This window comes from Papaver somniferum, chromosome 1 (genome assembly GCF_003573695.1).
Source record: "Papaver somniferum cultivar HN1 chromosome 1, ASM357369v1, whole genome shotgun sequence".
Classification (NCBI taxonomy): Eukaryota; Viridiplantae; Streptophyta; class Magnoliopsida; order Ranunculales; family Papaveraceae; genus Papaver; species Papaver somniferum.
In genome coordinates this window covers 188,678,462-188,689,413 of record NC_039358.1, presented here as the reverse complement: position 1 = coordinate 188,689,413, position 10,952 = coordinate 188,678,462, and the positions used below count along the sequence as shown (strand labels likewise).

General features: G+C 36.1%; 1 protein-coding gene across 2 annotated transcripts; it reads left to right on the top strand.

Annotated features, from left to right (window-relative positions):
• Positions 1-419: 419 nt before the first annotated feature.
• LOC113310277 (aladin-like) lies at positions 420-8,172 on the top strand. Of its 2 annotated transcripts, none has more exons than XM_026558902.1 (14): positions 420-652; positions 774-967; positions 1,243-1,357; positions 1,472-1,571; positions 1,699-1,878; positions 2,093-2,151; positions 2,593-2,680; positions 2,793-2,868; positions 3,656-3,755; positions 4,295-4,346; positions 5,969-6,106; positions 6,207-6,291; positions 7,430-7,497; positions 7,929-8,172. In XM_026558902.1, exons 1-13 carry the CDS (start codon positions 595-597, stop codon positions 7,475-7,477), a joined length of 1,293 nt encoding a protein of 430 aa, XP_026414687.1. In that variant the 5' UTR covers positions 420-594; the 3' UTR covers positions 7,478-7,497; positions 7,929-8,172. The 2 variants fall into 2 exon arrangements, with proteins under 2 accessions (XP_026414687.1, XP_026414679.1); XM_026558894.1 differs by having other exon boundaries at positions 427-652; positions 6,207-6,294.
• Positions 8,173-10,952: the final 2,780 nt, after the last annotated feature.

Here is a 10,952-nt window from a genome sequence, read left to right as displayed (position 1 = left end):
ATATTACATAATTTATAAATAACCCCCTAAAATGTTTTTGATTTTGATGAAAACCCAAAATGCAAGGAGAGTATTTTGTTGCCCCTTAGGCGTTGTTGCCCTAAAGCGGGGTTTTCCCTGCTTCCCCTATTGGCCGGGTCCTGTGGGTATGTTCGATTATTACCTTACATACATCAAGGGTTTGTTCGATGAAATGAATTCAAATGGATTTACGATGAAAAGGATGAAGAGAAAGAGGAGAGGAAGAAGAAGAACAATTGAAATGTGAAGAATGAAGAATAGAAATTAGGTTTTGTTTCTGTTTTTAAGTTTTAATTTTAATTGAAGGGTAGTTTGGACAGTTGCTATTGAATCAAAAGTTCTCCATAATCAGATTCTTGGTCATTAAATATCCAAGTGGAGCCCCTCAAAATTGGACGTTGACGCCCCAATAACAGCCTTCAATTAGAAGCATAGCAGAGTTGGAGTGCTTAATTCCGACAAAACCCTAGAAAGTAATAAAAAATATTTAGAGGGTTAACAGTTCTTCGGAAAAAAAAAACCGAAAGCTAAGAATCGAAAGCTACTTCATCAGTCTCTATCTTATCAAAAGAAATGCCCTCGTTTCCTCCTCCTGGATCTGCAACGATTTGTGAAATCAACCGAGATTTGAGTAAGAAGTTTTAGAAATATAAATCACGTTTTTCCTTTTAAAATCTTTTTAATTCATATTCATCTTCAAGAATATTAGGGTTTCATAAAACATTGTTCTCATTTTAATATTTTCGATACAGTTACTGCTGAACAAATTTCAGAAGAAGGAGCGAAGGACACATATGGAAAAGTTCTGGGAGTAGTATTTAATCCCATCCAGTTCGAACCTGATAATCTCTTGCCCAATATTGAGCAAGCTAATAATGACGAAGATAATAGAGCTAAGAAAGACCCGTTGTCTTTGCTTACCAAAATCATTTTCCCGCCCACTGATGTAAGTTTCTCTCTCTTTAAATATAGTTCTTGAATTTTGGAAAGCACTTCTTAGATGACGCCTACTGATTGATCAAAATAGTATTGATCTTGAAATGACTTGAAGTACTTGTGTCTGCCGTTTCAGCTTGATCTTTGTTTGGTACACTCTCAGAATTTAGGTCATCCACTTTCAATATTCTTCTTTTGTGTTGTAGCATTATTAGTTCATTCACATAATGCTTTAAGTTAATCATTAAGAATGGAAGTTTCCGACTGACAATCATGCCTTTCTAGGTGAAACTGCTAGGAGAAATTGATCTCCAAGGAGTAAGTTGGCACCAGCATAAAAATCTCCTGGCATTTATTTCCGGGAGCAATCAAGTTACTGTATGCGATTATGAGGATTCTGGTCAGCATATGTTATTCTTAAGCTTCTTTTTTCACTTGATACTTTTTTGTTTGAATCGCCACATGCTTTTCTTGTAAAATTTCATCTGAATAAAACTTTTTTTTTTCCCACTAGATGGTAAGGATCCATATATTTTAACCAATGAGTCCCAGAAAGACATCAGAGTTCTTGATTGGAGGCCAAATGGGGGGAAAACCCTCGTAGTAGCGTGCAAGTAAGTAGGATGATACTCTCAAGTTCCTAATAAGTGTACCTTCCGTTGCCTCAAGTGTCTTTATAGAATGATAGTGCTACACAAGTCTTGATTTCTTTCTTTATCTGAGTTGGGTTTTCACTTTCAGGAATGGAATTTGCATTTGGTCTGCTTCTTACCCAGGCAGTGTAGCCTGTGTGAGATCTGGAATTGCATCTTTTGCTGGGACTCTCTCAAGAGCATCAGGAGTTAGATGGACTATGGTTGATTTTCTCCGCTGCCCTAATAATGAACAAATCAGTGCCCTATCTTGGAGTCCTGATGGAAGATATCCATTCTAATCTCCATTTTTATGTGCAATTAGGATCTCATATTCTCATGTTTATATTACAATATCTAAATACGAATGCAAAATGAATGTTTGTTTTAACTGCAATACCATTTTTTGTTCTCTTAGTTAGACTAGGAGATTTTTCTTTTTTTTTCTTCTCACATTTACATTGTGCATTTGATAATTTAAGAGATCCTTGACATTTTCTCACATATCTGGCGTCGGCATCACTTGAGAGCTCATCATTCACCATATGGGATGTTGCCCAAGGTATTAAGGATTCCTTCTCCAAGAGTTTCAGTTTATAAAACGATTAATTATTTGGATCTTCTCTTTTAACTTGTTGTTTTTGTGTCAAAACTTTTGCGTTTTGAGCAAAAAAAACTAGCACCTTGTATATTGTGTCTAGCGTTAAACTTTACCGTGCATGTTATAATCCTATATGGGTAAGACCGCTGGCTACACTTCAATCGTGCAAGTCCTTTCTTTTGTCAGTTTTGAAAGTTGTAGTATTTGGATTTCAGGTCCTAATGGGCCAGAGTTTAGCAACCTTATTATCTTGTAAGGATTAATGACTAGTGCCGTCGAATGCTGGGATCATAGCTTACTGCATAAATTAATTCTAATAAAAGCAAATACGATGACTCATTTTGTGGCTTGATTTGTATTCTCATATTTGTGATGTTTCTAATGATTCTTTTGATCTCCTAGGTTTGGGAACTCCTATTCGACGGGGACTAGGGGGTATATCGTTGCTAAAGTGGTCACCAATGGGAGATTACTTTTTCACTGCAAAATTGTATGTTCCCTTGCAAATCAGACAACCGTTCATTGCAGTAACTATCGAGTATTTATTTTATCTTGTTTTGCGTTAGACACTACATATTGCTGACGGTCATGTACTTTTTCAGTGATGGAACATTTTATCTTTGGGAAACAAACACATGGACATCAGAAACTTGGTCTTCCACTGGTGGATTTGTCACGGTAACTGCAGATGATAGTTTTAGGCTTTCCTAGATACGCTTCTTTACTCCAGTTTAATAAATTGATAATTATTTTCTTCAAGATATGTTTTATATTGACTCAATCAAGAAAGCATTGATATTTTAAATATACCAATAATCAAGAAGTTTAAGGCATTCACTCTGCAACCTAGGAAATTGGTTTTGTCTCAGTGCTTGGAAATGTATTACCACGTGGCTTCATAAAAAGATTGTTTAATGTTTATAACTACTTGAGTTACTCATATTTTCTTTTTCCACACTCTATTTATTCAGTACATCTATCGAAATTAAGAAATTTGGGAGGCTCCTTTAAGATGTTTCGTTGTAGCAACCACAAATTGAATGAAGTCTTTCTTGTTCTCAAATGTAAACGTATAAGCATATTGAACCCAAGTGTATTTGAGTTAATTATTACCATGACATGTTTTTAACTACTGAAGGGACATCGTTTTGCCCAGCATTATCACTGGTAACTAATTCAATTTATTAAGGGTATGCTTCCTAGTCCCCGTTTGATTATGGTCTCGCTGATGGTTTTCACTTTAGTTAGCGCGCAAACTATTAAATCTTGATGGGTTAGTTTATATCTTTCACTTTGTTTAGGTATCTAGCTTTATGTTATTTGACCTGCGACTATGATCTCTTGAACAATTGAACCCTTGATGCATCTCAAAGCTAGTGATTTATATCTTACACATATATAGTCCCTGATTCAGCAAAGATGGTTTATATCGCTAGTTTGCTTATCAAAGTTCTTGAATTATCAGGGTGCAACATGGGATCCTGATGGCCATATGATATTACTTGCTTTCTCAGAATCAGTAGCATTGGGTTCTATTCACTTTGCATCGAGGCCTCCGTCATTGGGTACAACTTCTTGCCTTCCTTTGTATATTCGCCATGAAACTGTGAGTTAACATATGAGCATAATATTAGTACAAATTAGGTCATGGAATGCAGTGATTTAAACATTCAAATATTCCATTGCTTTTCAGGTTCATAAACTAGTATTTTTGTCATAGTGTACTCTCTTTCTAATTTGTACAAATTGGTGTCTGCTTCAGCTTAGTTCCTTCCTAGCTGATCATACGACTTATTTGCTTCCTTTTTTTTTTACTTGGACTTTCAACTTAATCATATCCTTCTGACCGAGACTAACATGTGATTGTGTGCATCAGTCTTGTAGTTCTTTCTTACTGCGTGTTGGTCACTAGTTACTTTAACATCATGGGTATCTTCAAGCATTCTACGGTGTAGCTTCTTTAGTGGTGTCGTTTTTTATTCAACATTTCAGAAGTCCTCTGAATCTCTCGTGGTTCAGTAGGACTTTTTAAGTTGTTTATTCTTAATCCTCATTGTTGTCTGGTGCAGTGTCTTTAACTTTTCTTGTGACTTGATTTTTGCAGATGCACACTTACTACCTGTTGAGTTGCCAGAAGTGGTGTCTTTGACAAACAGGTAAAGCTACTTTAACTATTATGTTTGCGTGCAGTTGCCTTGTATCTTTTAATTTTTCTTTTGACTTCTCCTATAGTCAATCCAAAGATTTGATTGAATGTGATTATCTCTATAAATAATATGCAATGGAACTGGAAAGTGATGAATCAGTGAACTTTAGTACTAAACTATCAAGGGAAGCGTGGTTTTTAAAAGCGGTCAAGGTAGACCAAATTACACCTTGCTTCTTATGCATTTTTCTGCCCCTAAAAGGGATATGCCACTTGGCCTAATTCTTTGGGAAAGTCATAGAAGTTCCTCTAAGATGTGTGTATTTGAAATCACCTTGTAATTTTCTTTAATGTACACAACCACTAAAATGTTTTGAATTTTGTGATTATAAAACCCAAGTTGTTGCTGGTCAGATATTCATGTTTCCAAGTCGTTCTCTAACATTAACATGATCGAATATCAAAATTCTTAAATTAAGTTTTACTGTTTTAGAATAGTTTAACCATTTATACATGTTTAGAGTCGAGGCATACGCCTCGAGGCACTGCTTCACCTCTCACCACATAACCACATTTTATAATCTTGAATGGTAAAGGTAGGATGGAGTTAAAATAAAAGCTCGGTCTCTAGAGCTTTATTTCTTGCACTTTCCGCCCGTGCTGTAAAAGGCCAAGGACTCTGTCTATTGGCTTAGGCACTTGGCGGATGTTTCACCATAATCACAAAGCTTATAGCTTCAACAAAGGTAGGATGGAGTTAAAATAAAAGCTTGGTCTCCAGAGCTTTATTTCTTGCACTTTCCGCCCGTGCTGTAAAAGGCCAAGGACTCTGTCTATTGGCTTAGGCATTTGGCGGATGTTTCACCATAATCACAAAGCTTATAGCTACAACAAAGGAGGTTATCACTTAAAAACTTACTTCAAGTGTGAAAGGACTGATATGCCAGCTAATTTTGGTCCTATTAAACTATAAGTTAATTGATTGGCGCATTCTTCATTACTATTTTTCTTCTTATAACTGAGGTTTATAAGCCTTTTCATTGAGTTTACGGGTATAAGATTGCACCCCTATTACTCTTGAGGACAATATTACGAGCATGTTGGTGATGGATGACAAAGTCTTAGAATTTGGATTGCATATACTTATTGAAAGGAACTTGCCCCACTGGATTTGGTGTCTGATATCCTGTCCTAAGGGTCACACTCTGTCTTTTATGCACCATTCAAGTTTGTAGAAGTTAGTACGTGATCGTCATTGACATAGATTCAGCAACGTTCTCTGAACAATCAAGTTGGATCACAAGTAAAAGAACTCTGAACCATTCATTTTGTTGTGAAACTTTATTTCAGATTGATGAGTTTTAAAAGTTTAATACTGGTAAGGTTTTTCTTTGCGGACCAAATATAGGCCTATGGGAAGATAGGAATTGCCATGTCTGTCTCTCACATCCGTGCTACATTGTGTAAAACAGTATAAGCATCTCTTGATTTGATATATGCATACATGACTTAATAGTTCATTAAAAATTTGGTGTACTTAACTTGTGCAATATGTGCCAATTAGTATTAGAAAATGGTCATGATATGCTTGATATGTTAGTATTAGTTAACTCGTTCTTTTTTATGAAGCAGCAAAGGCATTGAGAAGATATCATGGGATGCTTCTGGAGAGCGATTGGCTGTGTCATATAAAGTTGGAGACGAGAAGTATCATGGTCTAATAGCGATCTACGATGTTAGAAGGAGTCCTCTCATTACTGCATCACTAATGTTAGTTTCTCTCTTTATTGAATTTTCTTGAATAGGGATTGCTTTATTTATTAGTTTATGCTTGTGGCATATTCTGATCTATTGTGCTCTCTTGTTCCAGTGGGTTTATTAGAGGGCCTGGAGAGTGTCCGAAACCGCTTGCCTTTTCATTTCATGACAAGTTCAAACAAGGGCCTTTACTTTCCGTGGTTATACTTTTCACTCTTATATGCCATTTGTTTTTTTTTTTTCTTTTATCATATATCATAAATTTTCATTGCTTACTCACTGGAAACCCTTTAGGCTTACAATAGTATTCTTTTTCTTATTCTTATTCTTATCATTGTCATTTTATTTTTATCTTCCGGTAATTTACTGTGTTTTCTGTATGTTATATATTCATATTATTTAATGTTTATTTGTTTTGGAAATAGACATAATTAGCTCTAGTTTGGACCACTAGGTTTGTTAGTTTAAAGCCGCAGTCTTATGTAACTTTTCCTATATGGCATAAATGGTTTTGCGTTGTAACAGTCTGCTGCTCGGGTTAGCATAATTAAGAATGAAGGGAAAATGGTCATCCCCGTTAGTTACAATATGAATAGTTGGTGGGTCTACATTCACAATTGCAACTGAAATCATTTGAAAATTATACTTCTGATTAGTAATTGATGTATGTCATCCTAAGAAGATTAAAGATATTGTCTACATCTCAGTTCTCTTGCATGGTTGCATGGAAGCTCAGTTTTTGAGTCACCTATTTTGATTTTAATTTTTCCACCTTTGCTTTTCTTTCAATGCTGGATAATGTTTATCGTTTTTTTCATTGGATGCAACTTTCGGTGATTTTTCTTTTTAATTGACCGGTTCAAGATCTTTAACACTGTCACCAATCATGATCAAGTAACCGACTACTGAGAATAGAATTAGTATGCTTGTTTTCCATTTTCTTCTACATAATTGTATAATTGTGAACAGCTGCTACCTGTATGCTTCTAGATAATTGATCATGTTGCTGGTGTTGGTTCAGCAAGCATGGCACCACTAAGTTATGACATGAGTTGAAATTTGGACATTTTTTGCTTTGAAAAGATAGTTTTGTTGCCCTCAAAGCAAAATACTGTTGCACACCTATTTTCACAAACACCTCACGTCTCACTCAACAGAAGCACACACATCACTGCACTAGACTCCCTCACACTTGGGAGTTGCCTCACTTTTCTCAACTTGATACGAGTGAAGGGAGGGGTCCTCCTCTGAAGGAAACTCTATATATGTTAAGTCGTAAGAAGCATTTATGTTGCTAACTCACGTTATGTCTATCTTTTTTCATTTTCAATGCAGTGCTGGAGCAGTGGTTGGTGCTGTACTTACCCCCTTATATTTCGATAGCATTTACTTCCTTAGTCAAGGTACCCACTGCCACCTAAGTCCTAAGCTGTTTTATACATATAATTAAATCATCTCTCCTTAAAATTTGGTGCATTCAAACTTGAACATTGTGCTTCTACATCCCGAGATTAAGAAATTTTGCCAAGCAAGGAATTCCTTTATTTTGTTGAACTCTCTCTGAAAGAGAATATCTTGAAGATGCCCAAGTTAAATCGCTAAATACCATCTATTTCACTGAGATGAAAAATGAGAGCTTTCCATTCACGTTGACAAACCTACCATTGCACTTCATATTTTATTCCTCAAGATTGTGAGTATGACGAGTCACGATGAAGTGAACTGTAAAGAAAGTTCTATTTTCATTTAGAATCTGTGTTTGCTTGCTTGGATAAAATTACGTTTCGTCCTGATTCGTTTTGAGAGTTGATGTTTGTTGCTTTATCTCTTGCAGGCTCTAATTAGTCTGTTGGAGCGAGGATATATGAGGTTGTGATCTGTTCGATACTTCCTAATAACTAACCAACTGTTTTTAGCATTTTGTTGGATTATTACAAATAGCATATTTTGAATATCATGGGTGTTATTTGTCCTATGGTACTGGCAGTCCATTTCATCCAGTTGGGTGTTATACAAATTGCACTTGTAAATTTATGTTAAGTTTTCTACTTGAAATTTGTGAGTTCTTTTACTTCTCATCGGAATTGGATAGTAACATAAAGCTAACCATACAGGCTAATCACCTGCATGGCATTGTGTTTTGCAAATACAAAAGTGGCCTCTATGGCTCTATCTATGTTTAAAACCCTCCATCACAGAGACTGTATCTGAAAAAGTGCATAATTGGTGAGCCCAAGCCAGAATATTAGTATGAAACCCACAATACACAATTATTGGCCCAAAATGGGATACATAGATTTTTTTGGAACGATTTTTTAGGGACCATAGTTTTTTTTTTTTTTTGAGGGGACCATGGTTTTATTAGGCCGCATTCCCTATAGTTATAAGGGGTGTCCTAAAGCATTGAAATGACTAACCTATCCTTAACCTAATTTAATTTAAAACCAACCCAATAACCACCTATATATATATATATATAACCATCTCCTTCCACCACCATCGCCGATTACCACCACCACCACCTCCGATTATCACCACCACCAACCATCGATTACCACCGCCGATTACCACCATCACCTCTGATTATCATCACCACCAACCACTGATTACCACCACCACCTCCGATTACCACCAACCACCACCACTATATATATATACAACTTAATTTAAAACATTAACAAAGATATTCTCACAAACCCATTACTTGACATTCGTTTTTGGTTGAATAAATGAGAAGTAATCATTAAAATGAGTTGAAAATGGAAGTTGCAGAGAGGTTTAATGGATGGTTTTTTTTTCCAGAGAAAAGTTCGGTTATCAAGAGTTAATTTTTTCTTAACCGAACTCAGAGTTCGGTTGATTCGTAAAAAAATACTTTTAACCAAACTCCTTGTATTGGAACAACACAAGTCCATAAGTTCGGTTCCTTCGCAAAATAAGGATATCACCGAACTTTAGTTTACGAAAATAATGAGAAGTCCACAAGTTCGGTTCGTTCGCAAAAATGTTAAGTTTTCTTTGTAACCGAACTCTACCTTTGAAACTTCGTACCCGAACTCTACCTAATTCGCCAAGAAATAAATTTCGTAGTAACCGAACGTTTGCCTAATTGCATATATGCATATATAAGCCCAGTTCGGTTGATTCACAAAATATGTTGAAGTTTGCGAACCAACCGAACTTCTAACACTAGGTTAATTTTAACCTGCAGTTCGGTTGGGAACTTGGTTGCGTTGAAGTTTGCGAACTAACCGAACACACAAGATGTACCCAAATAAATTGTTAAGTTCAAAGTTCTGTTACCTACCATTTTATCCTAGGTAACCGAACATTACAATGTACGACCAAAACCTCCATTTACGAGCGAGTTCGGTAACCTGCGTGTTTGGAAAATGTAACCGAACTACACTTTCAGGTGTGTTCGGTTACATGTTCTTGACATATGGTAACCGAACTGGTCCAAATCTACATAAAATATTTCATTTTTTTTGAAAGTTTGAAGCAATTCAACCAACATTATCTAAGTTTGAAGCCTACCTGGGTATCCAAATACCCTTCCTCCGGTTGTGGTTGGTAAAATCCATCGTTTTTCATGTTTTCCTTCTTCATCTTCTCTACTTTACTCTCTCAATAATTCTACTTCTTTGAAAAAAAACCATCTGATTTTTTAATCTCACTAATTATCTTTAACTTAATCATCTCACTAATCATTACACTAATTATTGTTAACACTAACTAATCATCACCCAAAATTAATCAGGAGGGTAATTTAGGTATTAATATAAATATCTAGATAAGGGGTGACCTAGATTTACTTCTAATGTCTTTATCAAAAATAAAACCATGGTCCCCCAAAAAAACCATGGTCCCCAAAAAATCGTTCTTTTTTTGAAGCATGAAATTTATTAACCCACCTGGAGTATGAATACATGAGAGTATGTTACCCGTTGCTTTTTTTTTCCCCTGTAGTTGTGCTGGATAGAGCGTTGTGGGATTTGATGCATTCTGTTTGATTTAGATAATCATTTATGTTATCTCCCATAGAGGTTCAGTATCAGAGATTAGGAACCGAAGCAGATTTCTGAGTCCATTTGGAATTACTTTTGGCCAATTCCATCCTGTTGCCGTTCTGGATGCAAATATCATGGCGTAAGTCTTAGCTATTAATGATGCCTAATGGTTGTGTTATTGCTACCATTGTTCTTGCCGCCGGATTGCTGTATATGAAATCTGTGCCCGGAATTTCAGGGTGTCATCTAGCCATCTCATCTGTATCAATCTTTGTACAATCTAAATTAGGTCCAACCCACCGAGATGGTTGTTGATGATCTTATGTTGCTTGTTGGGTTTGCAGATGGTGGCATACCAGGTGACACAATAGGAACAATTTCCTCCGCCTAAGCGAATTCCTACTGCAATTTGAATGTCTATTTATAACGCTTTTGGGTTTGGTTGCTTTTAACGGTATATTAGTTCATTCCTAGATATCCGAAAAGGCCAGAATATAAAACAAAACAAAGTAATGATAGAGGAACGAGCTTTTGTTTGTAGAAGTTGTGGGATTGTCGTATGGGGGTCAGAATGTTGGGAGAAATATGAGTGACATTTGACTAGTTTGATAGGCGGGTGAGAAGGGTGTTTCATGTTGTTATAGCAACTTGACACTGAAGGAGAATGCAAACAACAGTTTCTAGATCGGTATTGCCGTGTGTGTATAGGTTGGAGATGGTGAGAGGGATACGATTTAGAATAATGAAGGTCAGTAGACCTTCATTAATTGCTTTCAACAAGAAAAATTGTATTTTTGTGGGACACAGTAGTATCCATAGAAATTGGTGACCGGTAGGAGGTTTCCATG

Bases quoted from the DNA above. Each gene is read 5' to 3' on its own strand.
- LOC113310277 (XM_026558894.1), top strand. From the start codon at position 595: ATGCCCTCGTTTCCTCCTCCTGGATCTGCAACGATTTGTGAAATCAAC. The intron at 653-773 runs GTAAGAAGTTTT...TTTTCGATACAG, and splicing joins TGAAATCAACCGAGATTTGA to TTACTGCTGAACAAATTTCA. The intron at 3,756-4,294 runs GTACAACTTCTT...TGATTTTTGCAG, and splicing joins ATCGAGGCCTCCGTCATTGG to ATGCACACTTACTACCTGTT.